Source organism: Schistocerca americana, chromosome 1, assembly GCF_021461395.2.
Source record: "Schistocerca americana isolate TAMUIC-IGC-003095 chromosome 1, iqSchAmer2.1, whole genome shotgun sequence".
NCBI lineage: Eukaryota > Metazoa > Arthropoda > Insecta > Orthoptera > Acrididae > Schistocerca > Schistocerca americana.
In genome coordinates this window covers 821,899,217-821,923,772 of record NC_060119.1, presented here as the reverse complement: position 1 = coordinate 821,923,772, position 24,556 = coordinate 821,899,217, and the positions used below count along the sequence as shown (strand labels likewise).

Genomic DNA, 24,556 nt, shown 5'->3' with positions numbered 1-24,556 from the left:
GGGCTGATGTCTGCGTACTATAGCAGAGATCCGAAATGTGAAATGATTTGGGTGAAGGTCATGGTTAAAGCAGGCTCAGACATGTTAATTGGATGTCTCTATAGGTCCCCTGGCTCAGCAGCTGTTGTGGCTGAGCACCTGAAGGATAATTTGGAAAATATTTTGAGTAGATTTCCCCACCATGTTATAGTTCTGGGTGGAGATTTTAATTTGCCGGATATAGACTGGGAGACTCAAACGTTCATAACGGGTGGCAGGGACAAAGAATCCAGTGAAATATTTTTAAGTGCTTTATCTGAAAACTACCTTGAGCAGTTAAACAGAGAACCGACTCGTGGCGATAACATATTAGACCTTCTGGTGACACACAGACCCGAACTATTTGAAACAGTTAACGCAGAACAGGGAATCAGCGATTATAAAGCGGTTACGGCATCGATGATTTCAGCCGTAAATAGAAATATTAAAAAATGTAGGAAGATTTTTCTGTTTAGCAAAAGTGACAAAAAGCAGATTACAGAGTACCTGATGGCTCAACACAAAAGTTTTGTCTCAAGTACAGATAGTGTTGAGGATCAGTGGACAAAGTTCAAAACCATTGTACAATTTGCGTTAGATGAGTATGTGCCAAGCAAGATCGTAAGAGATGGAAAAGAGCCACCGTGGTACAACAACCGAGTTAGAAAACTGCTGCGGAAGCAAAGGGAACTTCACAACAAACATAAACATAGCCAAAGCCTTGCAGACAAACAAAAATTACGCAAAGCGAAATGTAGTGTGAGGAGGGCTATGCGAGAGGCGTTCAATGAATTCGAAAGTAAAGTTCTATGTATTGACTTGGTAGAAAATCCTAAGAAATTTTGGTCTTATGTCAAAGCAGTAGGTGGATCAAAACAAAATGTCGAGACACTCTGTGACCAAAATGGTACTGAAACAGAGGATGACAGACTAAAGGCCGAAATACTAAATGTCTTTTTCCAAAGCTGTTTCACGGAGGAAGACTGCACTGTAGTTCCTTCTCTAGATTGTCGCACAGATGACAAAATGGTAAATATCGAAATAGACGACAGAGGGGTAGAGAAACAATTAAAATCGCTCAAAAGAGGACCTGATGGGATACCAGTTCGATTTTACGTGGAGTACGCGAAGGAACTTGCCCCCCTTCTTGCAGCGATGTATCGTAGGTCTCTAGAAGAGCGTAGCGTTCCAAAGGATTGGAAAAGGGCACAGGTCATCCCCGTTTTCAAGAAGGGACGTCGAACAGATGTGCAGAACTATAGACCTATATCTCTAACATCAATCAATTGCAGAATTTTGGAACAGTATTATGTTCGAGTATAATGACTTTTCTGGATACTAGAAATCTACTCTGTAGGAATCAGCATGGGTTTCGAAAAAGACGGTCGTGTGAAACCCAGCTCGCGCTATTCGTCGACGAGACTCAGAGGGCCATAGACACGGGTTCACAGGTAGATGCCGTGTTTCTTGACTTCCGCAAGACGTTCGATACAGTTCCCCACAGTTGTTTAATGAACAAAGTAAGAGCATATGGACTATCATACCAATTGTTTGATTGGATTGAAGAGTTCTTAGATAACAGAACGCAGCATGTCATTCTCAATGGAGAGAAGTCTTCCGAAGTGAGAGTGATTTCAGGTGTGCCGCTGGGGAGTGTCATAGGACCGTTGCTATTCACAATATACATAAATGTCCTTGTGGATGACATCGGAAGTTCACTGAGGCTTTTTGCAGATGATGCTGTGGTGTATCGAGAGGTTGTAACAATGGAAAATTGTACTGAAATACGGGAGGATCTGCAGCGAATTGACGCATGGTGCAGGGAATGGCAATTGAATCTCAATGTAGACATGTGTAATGTGCTGCGAATACATAGAAAGATAGATCCCTCATCATTTAGCCACAAAATAGCAGGTCAGCAACTGGAAGCAGTTAATTCCATAAATTATCTGGGAGTACGCATTAGGAGTGATTTAAAATGGAATGATCATATAAAGTTGATCGTCGGTAAAGCAGATGCCAGACTGAGATTCATTGGAAGAATCCTAAGGAAATGCAATCCGAAAACAAAGGAAATAGGTTACAGTACGCTTGTTCGCCCACTGCTTGAATACTGCTCAGCAGTGTGGGATCCGTACCAGATAGGGTTGATAGAAGAGATAGAGAAGATCCAACGGAGAGCAGCGCGCTTCGTCACAGGATCATTTAGTAATCGTGAAAGCGTTACGGAGATGATAGATAAACTCCAGTGGAAGACTCTGCAGGAGAGACGCTCAGTGTCAATATATGACATAGCTCCATTCAGCAATACTAAACAGTCCTCCAAAGTAGTACGTTCAGTCAACGATTTAACAATTGCAAATTTCAGGGAAAGCCTACAGCAGTTAGACTGGGATGAGGTGTACCGTGAACCTGATGCCAATTTAAAATATAATTTATTTCATGACATTTTTGTAAATGCATTTGAAAACTGCTTCCCCAAGAAAATAGTTAAATATACTCGTAAGAAACCTTGTAACAAACCATGGCTTACTAAGGGTATAAAAATATCTTGTAACCGGAAAAGGGAAATGTATCTGACAGCAAGAAAGAGTAGTGACCCAGAAACTATCAAAAATTATAAAAACTACTGTGTTATATTAAGAAAAGTTATTAAAAAATCCAGGAGTATGTCTGAAATCAGCAACTCTGATAATAAAATTAAAACAATTTGGAATATTATTAAAAGAGAAACAGGTCAACCAAGAGCAGAGGAAGACAGTATTACCATCAAATTGAATGAAAACTTTACGAACAAAAAGTCAGAAGTTGAAAATATTTTTAATAATCATTTTCTAAATGTTGTGGATATAGTAGGATCCAGGTGTTCATTAGAAGATGCTAGGCTGTTAATGGAAGAGGCCATACCTATGCAATTTGATACAATTGAAATCTCACCCACTTCTCCCTCTGAAATTAGGAAAATAATAAACTTGCTTAAAAGCAAAAACTCACATGGAATTGATGGCATTTCCAGCAAAATACTAAAAGCTTGTTCTCAACAGATAAGTAAGATTCTCAGCCACCTGTGTAATAGCTCTCTGGAACAGGGCATTTTCCCTGATAGACTGAAATATGCTATTGTTATACCTTTGCATAAAAAGGGGGATAGATCTGATGTCAACAATTACCGTCCAATCTCCCTTCTAACAGCTTTATCCAAAATTTTTGAGAAAGTAATGTATTCAAGAGTAGCTTCACATATCTGTAAAAATGAAGTACTAACAAAATGTCAGTTTGGTTTCCAGAAAGGTTTTTCAACAGAAAATGCCATATATGCTTTCACCAGTCAAATTTTGAATGATCTGAATAACCGAACACCACCCATTGGGATTTTTTGTGATCTCTCAAAGGCTTTTGATTGTGTAAATCATGAAATTCTGCTAGACAAGCTCAAGTATTGTGGCATGAGTGGGACAGTGCACAAACGGTTTAATTCGTACCTAACTGGAAGAGTGCAGAAAGTTGAAATAAGTAGTTCTCGTAACATGCAAAGATCAGCACATTCCTCAAACTGGGGAACTATCAAGAATGGGGTTACACAAGGGTCAGTCTTGGGTCCTTTGTTGTTCTTATTATATATTAATGACTTGCCATTCTATATTCATGAAGAGGCAAAGTTAGTTCTCTTCGCTGATGATACAAGTATAGTAATCACACCTGAGAAACAAGAATTAACTGATGAAATTGTCAATACTGTCTTTCAGAAAATTACTAAGTGGTTCCTTGTAAACGGACTCTCACTGAATTTTGATAAGACACAGTACATACAGTTCCGTACAGTGAATGGTATGACGGCATTAATAAATATAGACCTTAATCAGAAGCATATAGCTAAGGTAGAATATTCCAAATTTTTAGGTATGTCCATTGATGAGAGATTAAATTGGAAGAAACACATTGATGATCTGCTGAAACGTTTGAGTTCAGCTACTTATGCAATAAGGGTCATTGCAAATTTTGGTGATAAACATCTTAGTAAATTAGCTTACTACGCCTATTTTCACTCATTGCTTTCATATGGCATCATATTTTGGGGTAATTCATCACTGAGGAATAAAGTATTTATTGCACAAAAGCGTGTAATCAGAATAATAGCTGGAGTCCACCCAAGATCATCCTGCAGACATTTATTTAAGGATCTAGGGATATTCACAGTAGCTTCGCAGTATATATACACTCTTATGAAATTTGTTATTAACAACCAAACCCAATTCAAAAGTAATAGCAGTGTGCATAACTACAATACTAGGAGAAAGGACGATCTTCACTATTCAAGATTAAATCTAACTTCGGCACAGAAAGGGGTGAATTATACTGGCACTAAAGTCTTTGGTCACTTACCAAATACACTCCTGGAAATTGAAATAAGAACACCATGAATTCATTGTCCCAGGAAGGGGAAACTTTATTGACACATTCCTGTGGTCAGATACATCACATGATCACACTGACAGAACCACAGGCACATAGACACAGGCAACAGAGCATGCACAATGTCGGCACTAGTGCAGTGTATATCCACCTTTCGCAGCAATGCAGGCTGCTATTCTCCCATGGAGACGATCGTAGAGATGCTGGATGTAGTCCTGTGGAACGGCTTGCCATGCCATTTCCACCTGGCGCCTCAGTTGGACCAGCGTTCGTGCTGGACGTGCAGACCGCGTGAGACGACGCTTCATCCAGTCCCAAACATGCTCAATGGGGGACAGATCCGGAGATCTTGCTGGCCAGGGTAGTTGACTTACACCTTCTAGAGCACGTTGGGTGGCACGGGATACATGCGGACGTGCATTGTCCTGTTGGAACACCAAGTTCCCTTGCCGGTCTAGGAATGGTAGAACGATGGGTTCGATGACGGTTTGGATGTACCGTGCACTATTCAGTGTCCCCTCGACGATCACCAGTGGTGTACGGCCAGTGTAGGAGATCGCTCCCCACACCATGATGCCGGGTGTTGGCCCTGTGTGCCTCGGTCGTATGCAGTCCTGATTGTGGCGCTCACCTGCACGGCGCCAAACACGCATACGACCATCATTGGCACCAAGGCAGAAGCGACTCTCATCGCTGAAGACGACACGTCTCCATTCGTCCCTCCATTCACACCTGTCGCGACACCACTGGAGGCGGGCTGCACGATGTTGGGGCGTGAGCGGAAGACGGCCTAACGGTGTGCGGGACCGTAGCCCAGCTTCATGGAGACGGTTGCGAATGGTCCTCGCCGATACCCCAGGAGCAACAGTGTCCCTAATTTGCTGGGAAGTGGCGGTGCGGTCCCCTACGGCACTGCGTAGGATCCTACGGTCTTGGCGTGCATCCGTGCGTCGTTGCGGTCCGGTCCCAGGTCGACGGGCACGTGCACCTTCCGCCGACCACTGGCGACAACATCGATGTACTGTGGAGACCTCACGCCCCACGTGTTGAGCAATTCGGCGGTACGTCCACCCGGCCTCCCGCATGCCCACTATACGCCCTCGCTCAAAGTCCGTCAACTGCACATACGGTTAACGTCCACGCTGTCGCGGCATGCTACCAGTGTTAAAGACTGCGATGGAGCTCCGTATGCCACAGCAAACTGGCTGACACTGACGGCGGCGGTGCACAAATGCTGCGCAGCTAGCGCCATTCGACGGCCAACACCGCGGTTCCTGGTGTGTCCGCTGTGCCGTGCGTGTGATCATTGCTTGTACAGCCCTCTCGCAGTGTCCGGAGCAAGTATGGTGGTTCTGACACACCGGTGTCAATGTGTTCTTTTTTCCATTTCCAGGAGTGTAGTATCAAAAGTCTGACAGATAACCAACAAGTGTTTAAGAAGAAATTAAAAGAATTTCTGAATGACAACTCCTTCTACTCCATAGAGGAATTTTTATATATAAATTAAGAAAAAAAAAAAAGAAATAAAAAATAAAAAAAAAAAAATAAAGAAAAACAAAAAACAGAAAAAAATAAAGTTGTTATATTAACTTAAGTATGTTGTTAAATTAACCTAATTATGTCATGTATTGGAAAATTCGACTCGTTCCACATCATTACGAAATATCGTATTCATGATCCATGGAACTAGTATTAATCTAATCTAATCTAATCTAATCTAGCTTGGTACGGGCTTTTGCTAAAGTTTCGAGAACATACCTTCACCGAAGAGTCAAGCAGTATATTGCTCCCTCCTACGTATATCTCATGAAGAGACCATGAGGATAAAATCAGAGAGATTAGAGCCCACACAGAAGCATACCGACAATCCTTCTTTCCACGAACAATACGAGACTGGAATAGAAGGGAGAACAGATAGAGGTACTCAGGGTACCCTCCGCCACACACCGTCAGGTGGCTTGCCGAGTATGGATGCTGATGTAGATGTAGATAGCAAACAGATTTTTGTTGTACAAGAAATCCAGTTGCAGTTACTCCAGTTACCAAAGTCCACATCCAGTCCTGTTCTGATATGGTGGCAGAAATGAGAAAATTTTGTCAGTATTGTAATCTGTTTGCAATAATCCTTAGAGTGAGTAATCTTATGCAGACTTCTCAATTTGTGATTGCACTGTATGGTTAGCCTGGGATAAAGAGATCCAAGTAAAGACATTATACCTATCAAAGTCACCCTTATCTGAAATTTTGTCAATTGTGGAAAGTTTTTAATTAGTTCAGGGAGCAGAAAAGCATCTTCAGCGCAGTCAGGATGTCACTGTAGTGCACAGTTAGGTTCCAGTCACGCTATAGTCAGCCTGGTTACCTTCTCCTGCCACAGAGTGGACACAACACAAACTGCCTAGCCACTCTTTGTAAATCTTGTGTCAGATTGGTGTAGCTGCATCTAACATCACCAGTGACAAGTACGCCAATCCATATTTTTGTAGGCTTGCACCATAACTGCCCCAAGTACTTTATCTCTCATTCATGCCAGAACTATAGACAAATACAGCCTCAGTATTTTCACTGCAGGGAAGTTTATCCAAGTTAGGAATGTCTGTCTATCTCACCCCATCTGCCACACAATTCATTTCAAACAGGATGATGCTTTGCATGATATACATGCACAGGTATCATCTAGCAACAAATAGATGTCAAAAATTACTTCATGACTGTTAAAAACCATTGAAAAGCCAAGATCGCACAAAATATTTTTTATTCAAAACAACCAGTCTTAGCTTAGATAACAGTCTTAGCTGTTATTTTCAGGTCTTAAACATTTTTTGTAGTAAAACATATTCATTTTATGCTGAACTTCTTGCATAAGATGTCAAGTGGATAAAACTTAGCACATTATAAATGTTTATCATCGCTAAAATATTTAAAAACACACAGGCCTGTCTCCATGGGTCTCTGGTCATCTCGTGCTTATTTGCACTTAACGCCGCCACTAACTCTCCAGCATTTTCACTTCACAGTCCTGCCCAGTTTATCTACACTTGGGGGCAGCAACCACTTCACAACCTGGGGTCAGGGGTTCCTGGCAGTGGGTTGAAACTACCCTGAGTTCCCCATCACATTGGACTTCTCACATCACTTGGGAAAGCATTGATTCTGTGGATACTTGTAGGTGCTGCCCTGCTTCACCATTCACTCTCCTGGGAGGCAGGGCACAGGATCTGTGGCCTTCATGGAGATGGCCTCACCACCTCCTTCTTAAGGGGGGGGAAGGAGTGCTGTACATCGGCTGTACACCAACTACATTGTGCTTCCAGCACAACATTTTCACTGTGCGGGTTTGTCTACCATTGCCCATAGGCATTTATTTTCCAGATTATTGCCGGCCGAAGTGGCCGTGCGGTTAAAGACGCTGCAGTCTGGAACCGCAAGACCGCTACGGTCGCAGGTTCGAATCCTGCCTCGGGCATGGATGTTTGTGATGTCCTTAGGTTAGTTAGGTTTAACTAGTTCTAAGTTCTAGGGGACTAATGACCTCAGCAGTTGAGTCCCATAGTGCTCAGAGCCTTTACCTTTCCAGATTATTTTCAAATATCACAAGGACATTGCTTTTTATGGACGCGATATTATTTATAAACAATACGATGCCACAATTATTATAGGTGCCACGGGAGGAGGGGGGGTCACCAGTCATACTCCCGAGCAGCACATGCATAAGCAAAATGCAGTGTTGTGATTGAGGAACTCATTTCGGTCCACAGGTAATATGGTTGTCAAACTCCTGCAGACATCCTTCCACATGCTCGATATTTAAGGCAGAGCACAACCTCCAGCAGGCAGTATTCATTCGCTTGCTCAGTTCGAGGACATGAGCAAACTGCACCTTGCAGCCTCTCCGGCAGACCTCCACCTAGCCAACCTAGACACTTGGATTGCACTGCCACATTACACCATGCTGCACTCACTTGTGCATTATCTACATGCTTTAATGTTTACGCAAAGAAATGTCACACCTTACTGCACTGCAAATTCAATAAACAATGACTCAACAGCCACCGTGGATGAGACTCCAAATGGGGTTGGTATTGCAGCAGTGGACTTTGTTTCTGTTACTTGTATGTGATTTCAACTGATCTTTCAGTTGTTACCCAGAATGAAACTTTATTGTCAATTTGTGCCTAATGATATCTCATTTGTCTGCCAATATTCCGTGAGATTTTGTTCGTGTGTTTGCACATTTCAGAAATAGCTCATCAACTTTAAGTAGTATGTGAATGAAATACATAAACACCATACATGACACTTTCATGCAGAATTCTGAGTCTTTATTGGGCCTGTTCAGCGTGTACTTTAGTTCGTACAAATTAGAATACATGTAATGGGCTATCTTTGAAGGAGATACATTTTGTAACATGAATCGACTCTTTAAAGTGCAAAAATTTCTTTGCAATATTCTTATCAGCAGTCCTGTTCATTTAACATAAAATACATTTTGTATTTATTGGTTGTGAATTTAAAATGTTTGATGGAATTTTGGGAACACTCTTAGTGTCTGTTTAGAAAAAAAAATCTGCCTGCCTCAATAACTTATTTATGTATGCTTTCATGCTGAAACAGTGATGACCTCTTCTTTAGTTGATTGTTTTAAAATAGTATTAACTTGGTAATTACCTTCTTCTGCACATGAGTTTGTTATTGCATCATGGACACGTGTTAATTTTAATTAAATGCGTTGTATATTGGAAGGAAAATCAATAAGAGAAAAATAAGAATATAACATTTTATTTACAATAAGTGTCTACATCTCTGAAAATATTGTGCATGATGTGAATGATTTTTAAAAATGATGCAACATTTTAGGGTGAAGTTTGTCAACAACAAAGATTAATTTATGAAAAGGGAAAATCTTGAAGTATTAAAAATTTCTTTCAGTACATTTTCAGGGTGGTGGAAAAACATAATCCCAATGATGGTAGTGAAATGTCTTTCCAGATCCAAATCCAAATAACACCAGAGCAGCAACAGCAACAAGAAGCCCACACAATACAACCTGTTAAGATGAAAATAACACAATTTTTAGTTCATTTATATAATTGTGTTGTACTATTAGTCATCCACACAAAATCTATAGCATGATTTGTTTTGTATAAAGCATTGTTTCTATTTGAGTAAATATTATGCTAGTAGATAATAACTGACTGAGTAAACTGCTAGTTTCATCTCTACTGTCAAGTCACAGATTCTGCTATACAACTAAAATATTCTTGTAATCGTGAGGAGGACTTCCTTTTGTGCACAGTCAAGTATTTATTATTTAAGGAATGTTTGAAGTTAGTATGAGACATTCCATAGTCCACACTGATTCAAATGTAGAATATATCAAAACTGAATGCAATGAAATTTACCTGCAATTCACGACGATGCTGTTCAGAATCAATATTTGCAACTGAGCATGCATACTGAACAGAACGATTCAGGGCTCTGACAGCAGCAGCCTGGCATGTTGCAATCAACTGACGCCCCAGCTCTACGGCATTGGCTTCAGAACCGACAGCACCTGCAGCTACTCTTGACCTTCCTCGAGAAACAGGACGTGATATTGGCAGCTCAGGTTCTTCCTCATCGGTGCTAGAGTGTCGCAGCTGTGGCCTTGGTATGTGTCTACGACGTCTGCTTACAGGTGTTGAAACTGACACTGGCACTTCTTCTTCCTCCTCAGACTCGTACTCTCTATGCCTATGTCGGCTAACAGAAGGTGGAATGGTACTGGTTGGTTGTGGCTGAGCTGCCTGTCGATACTCAGCTGCTGGCACAGCCTGCAGTTCTGTGGCCTCTGTGTGTGTTGTTCGGACTGGCTCTTGAGATTCGGACTGCAAAACAAAATTTTAATTTCAGGATATGACAAATGTCAAAGATAGATGTGTCAAAAAATGGGAAGTCATGGTCTGAATAACAACAATAAGAAAAGGATAGATTGCTACTCACCAGGTAGAGGAGGCATTGGATCATAGGCAGGCATAACAAAAAAGACTTAATATTTTAAGCTTTGGACAAAGTCCTACTTCTGAAATTAAATGGAAAACACAGACACACACACTATGGCTTGCTGTGCTGGGTGAATACAGTGTGCCAGAACTGCAGTTCTGCAACTTGACTGGGGTGAGAGGAAGAAGGTTTTGTCAGGTGGAATGTGCAGTGAGAGAAAGGAGGCATGGGATGAAATCGAGAATTTGGTTGGGTGGCTGAAGGCTGGGAGGGAGAGGCAGCAGATGCCTTGGATGGAAATACAACATGGGCACCAGCACAAGCACGTTCGTACACCACACAATGACAATAACATGTAAAATGGATTGGGATCAGAAAACAGAACAGAGAAAGTGGACACTATGGGAAAGAGAATGTGAGTGCAGGATGAGTGAAATTAGGATCTTAGGTCAGTACAGGAGGTGTGTGTGGTGCATGGGTCTTGGAGAGAGTGAGCCAGGAGGATTACGAGATGGAAGCAATGGAGTGTGATCCTGAGACAGCAGCCATTAAGCAATACATCAGCAAGTGTTCATGAAAACTTCAACAATTTTGTATCAAAGGATGTGTTACTTTCCTAATAACTAAACACAAAGACAGTTTTATACACAACTGACCATTATGAATTTGGATGTTTAATCCCATGCATCCAAATAAACCAGTAGTTTTTAAGCAATTTTCTCATTGTCTGGATTTATAATCCCTCTGAATCTCACACAAACATGATAATTCCTGAAACTTGACAAAAACAGAAAGCAGTCAGCATGATCCACGTTTCTTAACATCACATCACAACTTCCACCTGTTTGGTCAGGAACAAGCTTCGTGGCCATCGATTTGATGACAATGTGATTCTAGCAGCTTTCTGTGAAGAAAGTGTTATTCTATGTACACATTAACTGATCTAATAAATAAGATAATACCACTTTTAATATAAGATTTGAAAGCCTGGATGTAATATAAATAACGGAAGGAATAAAGTTAATGGTCAACAGACACATAAATGTGATTGAAATCGTTGCTAAGCTTTCTGATGATGTCCTTCCTCAAAGCTGATTTACCAACAAAAATACACAGATACACATGCATGTCTCCATTGTCCCAGCTGGCTACATTGCTCTAATGCTACAGCCTGACTAGGGTTAAAGGAACAAGAAGAAAGGGAGTGGTTGACAGAAGAGCCAGTGGCCGCTGGGAAGGAGAAGCTGTATGTGAATGGAACAAGACTTTGGCGCTGGCAAGTCTGCCCTAATACAAGCAAGAGAATCTTTGTGTGACACACATTGGTAGAGAAGTAGGTTTAGGAGGGGAGGGGAAGGGGTGCATCGAACAGGGGAAGTGGTAAACCATGGAGAGATCTGTGTGAGTGTAGAGTAATACAGAGAGGAGCAGAGGTGATTGTGGGACAAAGACTAGCAGAGATGGAGATTGGAACCAGGATGATTGTTATATCAAAGGATGTTTTGTGAAGGATAAGATAGCAGATATTGGGGTTGGGAGGGGAAGCAAATTTTAATTGGCACAGGTCGAGGAAGTTGAGCACATTGTGCTTGGCAGCAGGCAGCACACTCTACTACTGGCTGATCACTTTGTTCTTGGCCTCAATTTAGCATTGGCTGCACTCAGGCAGACAGCTGGTTGGTGGCCATGCCCACATAAAAGAAAGAAAGAAGACTGGGATTCCTCAGAAGCTATAGTAGGGTTGGTGCATGACATGACTCTTTTTACAGTAGCCCTGACTCGGATAAGAATTAATTCCACCATCATATAATTGATTTATCACATGCTGGTCATACACACTGCATTTTTTTATAACTCACATGGGTACAGTATTACTGTAGTCTCACACCTATCACCAAAGCGTTTTTTAAGTGTGCCAATATCTTACAGTTGTCAGTAGTTTCCAGTCATTTTTACAGTGACTGGAAGTAATTTGTTAATGTAACAACACACAATTGAAGAAATTAAAGAAGTGTGTGATTCATCTTCAGAACTTGTGTAAATCAAGATTCCTAATATTAAAGATAAGACTTTATTATGTCTCTATACTGTCTTTGTTCTTTAATTTCTGTCTTTACCTGTTAAAATTTTAAATGAACTGTACAGAAAAAACAAGTGTATTTCACTGTCTGTGAGCACTGAACATACAGTTGTAAGAAGCAGAAACTTCATGAAAGGTACTTTAGACTGTTGTTTTCCTAAATAAAATAAAGTTTGCTAATTAGATAGAGCAAAATCACAAATTTGTGTAGTATAAATAAATTCGAAAGCCAAATAGTGAAGAAAAATTTAGAAAATTGTGATCAGCTGCAAATAAATCAAATTATACTATGTACTGCAAATTGACCTGGTTCACTGTGTTAAAAATTGCACAAATTTAACTTATAAATGTGTTTCTTTCCACTGTTTGTGTAACATTCAAATGAAGAGAATGTATAATGATATAAAGGTACAACTGTCACTGGAAAATTCACAGGTAAAAAGCATTGCTAGTAACACTAGAATGAAACAATCACAAGAAACCAGTGTTATCTATAAGTTTAAATATGGATATAGTGAAAGAAGTGTGTTTATGCTGATAAAACAACAAAATAGCTGCTGGAAAACTAGCTTTTTGAACAAAAAATTTCGTTCTTAGGACCCACACAAATGCAAGAATGAAGTGCACATAAACATGTTAAGGAAAAGCAAACAAGTAAGAAAGATTAAGAAAAGCAATAATTCTCTAAAAATAGTTACAGAGAAGCCTATCAACAAGTCAAACTCCTTTTTGAGAGCTCCAGCATCATAATAGATATGTAAAGTTAAACAAGAAAATGGGCAACATAAGAAGAATATGAAAGAACAGAAATATGAAGAAGTAAGTAGCTGCACCCAAGCTATAGAGGCACTGAAACATGTAGCTATGTCCTATTTGCTTTATTTCAGGAAGTTACAAAATGGTTTGTGTATTACCTACAAGATATATTTGGTCGCATTCACTGCTTCAGGAGTTGTGTAATAATTGAGCCAATACAGAGTGACATTATGTGACTAACCTTGAATTGATGAATGGTGTCAACAGATTTCCATTCCTATGGGGGTTCACATATTGGTGTTGTATTCATTAGGAGAGCACATCAGGCCCCAATTTAATCATCTTGGTTTAGTGAACAATTTAATCATCTTGGTTTAGTGATTATATCTGACTTTGTAAGAATAGAAGAAAGTGATCATAAGCAGATAATCAAATATACAATTATAAAAATTTTAAAAGATGTCTTTAAAACATTTTAAAATTGTTCAAAAATTTTCTGTATACAGTCTCAATTGCATTTAACATTAAATTTTTTTACAAAGTTATGACCAGTTTCAGTAGCTTGACTGCCATCTTCAGACCATGCTCTCTGTGACAGCACTGTAAAAATTTGGCAACTGGAAAATCTATCTTTGCAGTCACTGACTGTAACAAAAATAATTACAATGATGTTTCAGCGTATAAAATTTTTATGATGCTGTACAGGCTCTTTGTTCCAACTGCTGTCACAGATAGCATAATCTGAAGATGGTGTGTATGGTACTGAAACTGGTCTTCACTTCGTAAAAATTTTTAATGTCAAATATAAGGAAGATAATATATAGAAAATTTTTGAAAATTTTAAAAAGTTTCATAGAAAGTTTTTAAAACATTTATTAATTTTATATTTGAGTTTCCTGATTTAGGTTTTACGTGGATTCCATACATAAATTAGAGTTAATGCTAGGTGGTTCCCTCAAAACACCACAGCAATTTCCTTTGCAGACAATTTCTTCTCCATTCATTGTTAATTTTGAGCTTGTTTTACATCTTTAATGGCCTTGTCACGGATGAGACTTTCACTTCTAGCCTTCCTTCCTTCCTTTCTTCCATTCCTAAATATTAAGGGAAGTTAGAGTTTAATGTCATATCAACACTGAGGACACCCATTCCATCCCATCAGTCTAGCCTGAGATCATTGCTTCTGGCCATCTCCAAATATTCCAAGCGTCTCACGGAGGCCTTCATAGACTGAAATTACCCTCCCAACCTTGTCCAGAAACAGATCTCCAGTGCCTTGTCTCTCCAGTCACCTACCATCTCCCACATACCCCATATCTGGTCATAAAGGAGCAATTCCTTCATGACTCAGTACCACCCAGGACTAGAGCAACTGAATCACATTCTCTGCCGGGGTATCAACTACCTCTCATTGTGCCCAGAAATGAGGAATATTCTCCCCACTATCCTCCTCACCCTCCCCACAGTGGTATTTACTACCTACTGAACCTAAGCAATATCCTTGCCTGTCCTTACTCCACCCCAGCTCCAAACCACTTGCACCATGGCTCATATCTCTGCAATAGACCTAGATGCAAGACCTGTCCCATACAGCCTCCCACTAACACCTACCCCAGCCCTGTCGCAGGCATCTCCTGTCCTATCAGACCACCTGTGATAACAGCCATGTGATCTACAAAATAAGTTGCAACCACTTTGCCACTTTCTGTGTGGGCATGACAACTAACAAGCTGTCTGTCTGCGTGAATGGTCACCACCAAACTGTGGCCAACAGACAGCTGGGTCACCTAGTTGCTGAACTTGCCACCCAACATAATGTGCTTCACTTTAATGACTACTTCACAGACTGTTCCATCTGGATTCTTCCTACCAACACCAACTTTTGTTAACTGCACAGATGGAAACTCTCCCTACAACACGTTTTCTTCATTCCCACAAACCCCTGCTGGCCTCAACCTTCACTATAGTTGAATTCTTTTATCTTGGCGGCTCGCGCATGCCCGCCCAGATGCGGGAGGTTGCTGCGTTGCCAGTTGCACACGACGCACGCGCCAATAGAAGCAGCGCCATAGTATAGCATAGTTCGCAAGCTTACGTTTAGGAGGGAGCGCGCAGTTTATGAAGTAAAGCCACCACGGCCGCATTAACCCTTGCGCTGCTACAAAGACGTGCTCCCTGCATTCCGCGCTGTGCGCGATTTTGTCACTGCACTGCTCGCCTGTGCAGGCACATTGTGTTCCGACTGCTTTGACACTCTTTATCATTCGATTCCACAAAAACAATTGGGCTCAAAAATTAGATTTTTACCTATCTTCTTGACTGATACCTTCCCCCCATAAATGACTTAATTTTGTTTCGATGTTCAACGCAGTTATTATGCAGCATTAAATATAGTAAACCATTGCACGACATTTTGAAGAGTTTGCAGAGGTAAAGTCCATAGAGTATACTTTCCGGATGGTCGATTTTAGTTGCCACAATGTGGACAAGATACCTATATATTTCATATAATTTAAGTACCACCTAAGTGTCGTATGTAATATTGAGAAATATTCCACCTTTCGCGACTGTAACAAAAGTTTTACTTACACTGGGCACGTTTGGCTTTATTTTAAAGCACTTCAATCAATCAAAAGGAAGTAGACAAAATACATTAAACAAAACTGTGGACTTACAAAAACATTAGGACTTGAATATACCGTCTGTCAGTGAAGTGCTCAGAGCTATGTCAAATATAATTTTGTGTGTGGCACACACAAACAGCATTTATTTGCTAAAACACTGATGAGCCAACACAAATGTTGAATATTGTGCTACCACAGCACAAAACTACGAAAGGTGACTTGGCAATGGAGGACACAAAATACAGTCCTCTTATGATTCTTCAAAAGAGAGAAACGCGTCTCGTCGAAATAAGTCGCTTATTACAGTTGCAGAAGAGGGATATATTTCAATACCATTGGTAAAACTGCGACTGTGGAACAAAAACAAGAAATAGAACATGAATACCATTGTGTATGTGCCATACCTTTCATCGATGGAAGTGCTTTAAAATAAAGCCAAACGCGCCCTGTGTAAATAAAACTTTTATTACAGTCGCGAAAGACGGAATATTTCTCAATATTACATACGACACCTATGTGGTACTTAAATTAAATGAGATATTGTTATACAGTAAATATTATATGAAATTTAGGTATCTTGTCTACATTTCATTCTGAACATTGTGGCAACTAAAATCGACCATACGGAAAGTATACGCTATGGACTTTTACCTCTGCAAACTCTTCAAAATTTCGTGCAATGGTTTACTACATTTAATGCTGCACATCAAAACAAAATGAAGTCATTTATGGGGGGAAGGTATCAGTCAAGAAGACGTGTAAAAATCAAATTTTTTGCCCAAATAGTTTTTGTGAAATCGAATGATAAGTGTGTCAAAGCAGTGGGAGCACCATGTGACTGCACAGGCGAGAAGTGCAGTGATGACAAAATCGCGCACAGCGCAGAATGCGGGGAGCACGTGTCTGCAGCAGCGAAAAAGTTAATGAAGAGGCAAGGCACTAGAAATTTCGTTCAAACGAATAACATTCGTGAAGTAAGGCACTCCAATATTGTTTTTAAATAAATAAAATATTAAGCACCCCACAAGGTTTCAACTCACAACTCTTCGCTTGGTAGCCCAACACCTTAACCGTTCCGCTACCTCAGCTCATCTGACAGTGTGACTCCATAAGAACTCTAACACCTCACGCAACTACTTATAAACACTGTTGGTGTGACTATGAATTACTCACGCTTCGTCGAAGTACAATAGGAAATAAACAATTACCGCTGTTCTTTATTGCGAAAAAGCAGTTCGTGAGATTGAAACAAACTCCTTTCCTTGCTATTGCCTGAATTAGGAGTCTTATTGCTTGTTTGGTTTAATTAATTAATAGAATATGAAGCAATTGGTATAAAGAATGCTTATTCCAAACTTTCTATAAAAGAAAGTCTGCTATCAAGACTTTGCTTTTGTTCTGTTACTTTATTTGTGACTGAACGTTTGTAAAACTGAAGACACTCGTCTGTGCTCTGCACTGCAGTCGAGATCTGGCAACGTCGTTCTCTGTTCATTGGCTGACTGTGTTTTGTGACGTCACATGCGCAGAACGAACCTAAACTCGGCCGCCAAGATATATGACGCGAACTTTAGTGCCTGTCCTCCTCTGCCCCCTCTCCAGTACTACACACACCTTCTACCCCGACAATGCATCTACTTAGGTCTTTGCCCTTTCCTACTTCTATCCTCTCTCCTCCCCTTCTCTCCCCTCCCCCTTGGTTTCCCTACAGTACAGCCTCCCGGCATTGCATCTAACAGCCCTATCCTGTCCCCACCATATCCCTGCAGTCTCCCATAGGTAACACTAACACCTTATTTTACCCCTACCCCACTATCCATCCCCCCCTCCCGCCACCCTGTGCCTACTTACCCCCACCACCCTCCCTAGCAGTGTGTGTGTGAGTTGTGATTCTGTGGATGTGTATATTTTCTGCACCAAAAGAAGGACTTTGCCAGAAGTGTAAATATTTTAGCAGCTTTTTTCATTGTGTGTTTGCAACTCAATGTCTCCTTTATGTGGTGAATCTTAAGGTTGACAGTTAGTTGTATGCATCTATCAACAGTGAAATCTGGAAGGACTTCTTCATGATAGAGCTGGAAGCTACAATGCATAGCACATTGTACTATGTCTAGCTGTTTAATAAATATATTATGCAGAAACATATGGTAGTTGCAGTTATATTTGCTGGCTAACATAAAGAAACTGGATGATTACTAACCATTCCAGCCCAAATTTTTCATGGAAAATTGTTGTTAGTGAGATATTACTGCAATCACATGTCAGTTCTCACAACTCTAGATGTGGCTATTCAGAATACTAAAACAACTGACAGTTGTCAATTTGTAAATAACACATAAAGGAGACAACGTCATTATCATTGTGTTAAATAAAGTTCAAAATGAGATGTAAAACTGGTGATCCTATGGCCTGCACCTTCTGAATGTGTTGCATCTGTAAGCTGTATCTCTGAAATACTCTCCAGAACCCTACATCTGTGCCTACAGCACATATCACTCACCACATACTGGTTGAAGGTGAATTATTACCATTTATATTGTGGTATCCTAAAAACTCACATGAAACTTTCTACCACTAGTATGGTCAGGATAAATACTCTCCAAGGTTTCAATAAAGTGAAGCAAAGGTACAGTGGTGTTGATGCCCTTGTTAGGAAACTGATGCTGTATCAAGAGAAATGGTCAGTCATTAGTGACATAACAGGTGTGATCATTTGAAGCAAAAAAATTTGTATGGACATATGCCCTATTCTGAACGGTTCCTGAAATAGTACACACTTAATGTACATTGTTATTTATTTTCTGTACTATTCAATACACTGTCACATTTACACATGTCCAATTGTTAGTAAATATTACAACATGCATTTTACAAAGTATCATTGAAAAATGCATACCTTTTAAAACATTACCCTCTAAGCATTGTTGTACACATCAGATTACTTATTCACAATACATTTTCAAACACCCACCATCAACATCAACCCATCTGTGTGCTATTGGGAGAACATGTTGTGTTGCTTGTCTGAACAATCCTGCACATTCCCTAATGAGGGCAGCAGCATCAGTGATGCTACCGAGCAGTTCATCTCATATATTCACCTTTCATTTTTACCCCTCAAACTTCATCCAACCTCAAAAACAAAAATCTGATGACATAAGATCTTAAGATCTTGGTGGCCAGTTAATTGTACTACCATCCAGCAATTAGAGTGTTCAACAAATGTATTTTCCAAAAAATGCAAGTAGTTCTGTCCTGCCATTCTTCATCCAAAAGGACTGGGCCTATCAACATGTTACTGATGATGCTGCACCAAACATTGATTGAAAAACAAACTTGGAAATTGATTCCCACTGTAGTGCATGGATTTTCCTGCAACCAGTGATGATTATTACATTTGTTGTTGATTCCATTCCATGTAAACATGGCTTCATCAGTGAATAGTATTAATGGAAGAAAATGATAACTGTCATTTAACTAACAACAAAATTAAAGCTGTGTGGCATTGTCACCAATGTGAAGATTGTGAACACATTGTATGTGAAATGTGTACATCTTTCCTGCATGTAATGTTAGCCATGTCTTTGTGAGATGTTGATAGGTACAGGAAGTTACCATGTGCTGGTAGCAGGACTACATTGCAATATTTCAACAGCATGTTGCTGTTCCTGAGCAGGTTGTTGGACTACATGTTCAGAAGAAAAGGGGGTACTTAGAAGAATGCCTGTTGCACCCAATGTGCTGAAAAACCTGGTAAACACTCTATGATCAGGAAATTGACCATTCAGAAAGCATTGATGATATTCTTTGACTGCAGTAGGAGCATTACCATCTATAAACATACACCATATCTGCATATTCTTCGTTAGTACATATGTTGGGATTTTAGCCATCTTGTGTACAAACACAGTTAGCTGATGCTTCTCTGTGAGGCTCTCTCAGTCACTCACATTACTTCACTTGCAACAGACCATGGAGAACTGTGCATTCAATGGGTATTTCAATGGCAGAAAGACATCCCATGCAAAAAGGATGAAAGCAATGAGGCAGGTTGTGCTTGAACAAAATGTCAAAGAGTTCAGACAGATAAAGCACATATGTACATGTTACTAGCCCAAAAACAAATGTCCATTAAATGTCTTCTATCTCGGAAACTATTCAGAAGAAGGTATATGGCCATATGTCATTTTTTGCTTCAAATGAGTGTTCCTGTCGTATCCCTGGATATTGACAATTCCTCCTGTGACTCCCTGTGTATAATGAGCACCTGTTTTATTGTGTCTCTCCTCACCATAACATGTAAAAATCTTTCATGTGAGCTCAGTTATTTTGTAGTCCATAAAGAACCCAGAACCTCATATTTAAGCAACAAATGGTGATATATACTGAAGGCTAAGAATCATGACAACAACTAACCTTGAGTTGATTCAGTACACTATATACCACAATCACTGTGCTTTTCCCAAGCACCAAACACATATGTGAAACAGAGGATATGCTCCCTAACAAAAAAAAGTAGTCTTCCTGTGTGATCTACCATCACACAATTTTTGTCAGTGTGCTCCTTAAATGCCCTGTATACCCATCACAGCTGGCAAGACCTGCACATAGGAAAAGCCACTTGTGAGAATATCAACTTCACTTAGTGGCTCGTCTGAACCCTAAGAGAGCACCTGCATGAGATGGAAGAACCACACTGTGAGAAAGACAGGCACAGGCAGATGGTATTCACTCATCACGTATAACTCCATAATAAAATGTGTTCAACATCACAACTGCAGAGTTTGTTATGGTTCAGACACCACATAAGTGTCTCTGCAGGAGGTCATTCCTCGCCTAATAACTACAACCTATTGAAGTGACACACTAGTATTCTGCATTTGATAGATATCCATTGTTTCCTGCTCCTTCTAACATCTTACTCATGCTATTTTCCCTTTTTGTTTCTCTTTCTAGTTTTCACAATTCATCACAGTATCATTCTTTTAATCTTTATTCACCCCTCAACTCTCTATCCAGCACTTCCTTGCTTTTCACTCTCTTTTTTTCTTCCTTGGCCATTTTGTCTCCCATCCCGATATTCACAACATCTGTATTTATTGTTAATTTATTGTTCACTGATTGACTGTTGTCTGTCAGCCACACACTTATGGGTTCACTTGGCATAACATTTCTCAAATGTGAAAAAAGAAAATAATGCTTATCATGGAAGGCAAGATTTCAGAATCTCATTCTTATAAGCAATCCTGTTTAAATTTCCACTTTTATTGGATGCAAACATTGTTTCTGTTATTGTAATTATATTTACTATTGTAACAAAAATATGTTGTGGTTGTAATATTTGCACAGTTGCCAATCTGAAAGCAATTGGAAAGAATTGTCAGAATAACATATGTGCAAGAGGAGAAACAAACATATGCTTTCTTAGTGCAGTTCAGGGCTATATTATTTTTTGTCCACCTTATATTTTCTGCTATTCAGTGAAATCAGTGATTTGATGAAACAATTTGCCATATACCTTACTATGCTTTCACTGTTCATTAGACTCTTGTGTTTCACACAAAATAACAGTCAAAGGAAAATTAGATCCTGCATCTGAACTTCTCTGGATCTTATGACTTCATTATCAAGAGCTAAGAAGAACAGATGGCACTAATTTGTTCTGAGTGTCTCAGTATTGTGTTTTTAACTTTTATGACATGAACTTTTTCTTTCAAATGTTGACAATTTAGTTTAACTTCTTCGCATTGATATTTCCACATTATAATTCTTATATTCAAATAATATGGCATTTAAACACTGCTTTTTACTGTTAACAGATTTTTATTTGTTAATTTTATATTGATCCTTTCATGATACTGCATTTTTCTGTTTATTTTCTAGTTCATGTTGTGATGTATATTTTACCTCTCTACATTTCTTTTCATCAAGGGATATTCTTGACTGTCAAGACTAGCAGACCATTCCCATTGATAGAAGTCACTGAGGTTTGGAGCAATTTCTTGACACAAATGAACCCATAATGCTCAAAAAATAAAATAAAAAATTACAGAAGCATATTATGGCAAGAAAAATAGAAGTTCTGAGAAAATAAGCAACCCTGTGTATTGCATTACCTCAGCTGTCTGCTGTGCTTGAAGAGAGTCTCGGAGCTCTTGCAGCAGTCCAGATGGAAGCTCAAGTGTGCTCACAGCCAAATTTGTTGTCTTTGAACTGAACTCAGCAGCCTGCAGTGACACGCTGTCCACATCTGACACCACCATCTTGCGTGCTTGAAGCTCCCCAACAGTCAGCCGACCCACGTCCAGCTCCGACACCTTCATGCACCACACCATGCACCCACCACAAACACTTAGTCTCATAAGCAATTCCAATGATAAAATAATAAAGACTGGGTATTTTTGTTGCCAGTACCTTTCGTAAGAGAAGATGAAAAAAAGTGGAGATAAAAAGTACTGAGTGTCAAAGTATCTTTTGAAAACGCGCCTCTTCCAGTTATACTTTTAGGCAATACCCTGCTGCTATTTAATAGAAATTATTTTCAGTTGTTTTTCTTGTCAGAGTTAAAATTAAATGAGTGCTTAGTTTCACTGTACAGAAAATTTACTTGTGCAAAAGCTGGTTCCAATCTTTTGAATTTTACTACATGCAGGAATTAAGCAATTATACTCTCATGCAAATGATTAACAGCTTTAGTGTATAACACATCATAATAACAATGAAGTCACTCCTAAGTTAATCATTTGGACTCAATTTTTCCTACTTTAATAACCATGTTTTTTAATTTGAACTTCCAAAATGTTCAGCCTAAGAGGAACTCATATGGCGTGTCTTGTATTTTTCAGTAAAGCTTCATAATGGAATGTTTGAATGAGAATATCGATCTACTGGACTACTGTAAATTTGAATCTTCTGCATTATTTTTACTAACAGTCTTTGTTTTTTTAATCCAGTGCATGTTTGATAGCCTATAAATATGTGGTCATTTCGCCACTTGATGTGGCATTGATTACTAACACCAGATAAGCAGACAATCATTACGAGTATCTAATACTTAGTGTAATATGTAGACACATGCTATAATACCTGTTTTCTAATATATGTTCTTGTTTCATATTCATAAATGATGGTGGTGAGGTCCCATACTCTGAGGAGCGTATAGGATGATGTGGGAGACCCACACCGACATACTAGGCAAGGTCCTAGTGAAGGTGGTTTTCCATTGCCTTCCTCTGACCATAATGGGGATGAATGATGATGATGAAGGTGACACAACAACATTCAATCATCTCAAGGCAGGAAAATTCCGTGACCCCACCGGGAATTGAACTCAGGACCCAGTGTGCGGAAAGCGAGAAAGCTACCGCAAGATATTCCTAAATGGGACACTGCAGACTACAGAACATTGTACATAAGGAAATAGATGCATTTTGTTGACGATGTCACTTACTCAGTCAATGCTTGGTTTCTGAGAGGGAATGACTCAAATCCAACATTCATTAAACTGAATTAAACAATGCATACATTATTCTTTTTAGTATTGGCTTGTACTGACATAGCCATGGAGGTGTGTTTGTCACTGAATCTAATTAAAAACTAGAGTATCCAGTCTAAAAGAGCTTAATTTGTATAAATATTCAGTCTTCTGTGTTTTATATTTAAGTGGCTGTATAGTGCTTGGAGATCATCATCAGCCATTTCACACCCACTGGTGGATTAAGGCTTCCTCAAGACTTTTTGATGTATCACAGCCTTCGGCTACGTACATCCATGTTGCTCGTACATGTTTTTTAATTTGAACTGTCCATCCTCCAATAAGTCATCACCTCAGCATATTATAATCTCTTGGAATCCAGCAAAGAACTTCTCGATTTTAAACTTTCACTTTCAAATAAATCTGGAGGTTAGTTCTGAAATCCTGTTTAGTCTTCCAAAAGCATCCACCATTTTTCTATATGGTTTGATTTGTCTACTGATCCATTGTCTTCTACTTCCCTGGCTGAGAAATGAGTAGGTTGAGCCATATGTGGTAAGTTTATAAACATCTTGTCAACCTATGTTCAGGAATCTAAGAATTCTGAAACTGGTCTCACAATATTCATTGCCATTTGTTGTTACCATTATGAGCATATTCCTATGAAGTAGCAGCTTTCACTCAGTTAATACTAGGCAGAAACCCAATCTGCATTTGGATCACACCACCTTGACTCTTGTGCAAAAATGTGTACAGTGCTAATCCATTTTCAAGGTACTCACACTTTTTATTGTTTAGGGTTAATCATCTTTTTTGCACAATGCAAGTATCTTGTCTAATCACTTATATAGATTAAGAACAGAAGAGGTCCTATAACACTAACTTGGGAAACCCCATATAACACTTTAGTTTCACTACATGACTTCCTGTCAGTTATTACAAACTATTACCATTTTGACAGGGATCATGAATAAAGTCACACTAGTGTGATGGTGCTCATAGGCACCCAATCTGATTAGAAATGGCATATGAGGAATGATGTAAAAAATGTACTAGAAATCTAGAAACATGGAATCAACTTGAGATCCCCTGTTATTGGCACTCATTACTCCATGTGAGGAAAGAGTCAGTAGTGTTTCATAAGAATGATTCAGCAGATTTGTAATACGAGTTATGATGGTGGCCAGGAGGTGCACATTCGACTGTTTG

The 24,556-nt window shown here is 39.5% G+C and overlaps 1 protein-coding gene across 5 annotated transcripts in view; it reads right to left on the bottom strand.

Annotated features, from left to right (window-relative positions):
* Positions 1–9,194: 9,194 nt before the first annotated feature.
* LOC124613013 (titin) overlaps positions 9,195–24,556 on the bottom strand; it is a 475,930-nt gene continuing 460,568 nt past the window's right edge. For 4 of the 5 annotated variants that reach the window (XM_047141586.1, XM_047141570.1, XM_047141577.1 and 1 more), the window contains 3 exons: positions 21,990–22,190; positions 9,834–10,298; positions 9,195–9,478 (listed from right to left, as the gene is read on the bottom strand). In XM_047141586.1, coding sequence (XP_046997542.1) covers positions 9,368–9,478; positions 9,834–10,298; positions 21,990–22,190 — 777 coding nt within the window. In that variant the 3' untranslated portion in view covers positions 9,195–9,367. The remainder of the gene's footprint in view (positions 9,479–9,833; positions 10,299–21,989; positions 22,191–24,556) is intronic. The other variant, XM_047141596.1, reaches the window with a different exon arrangement.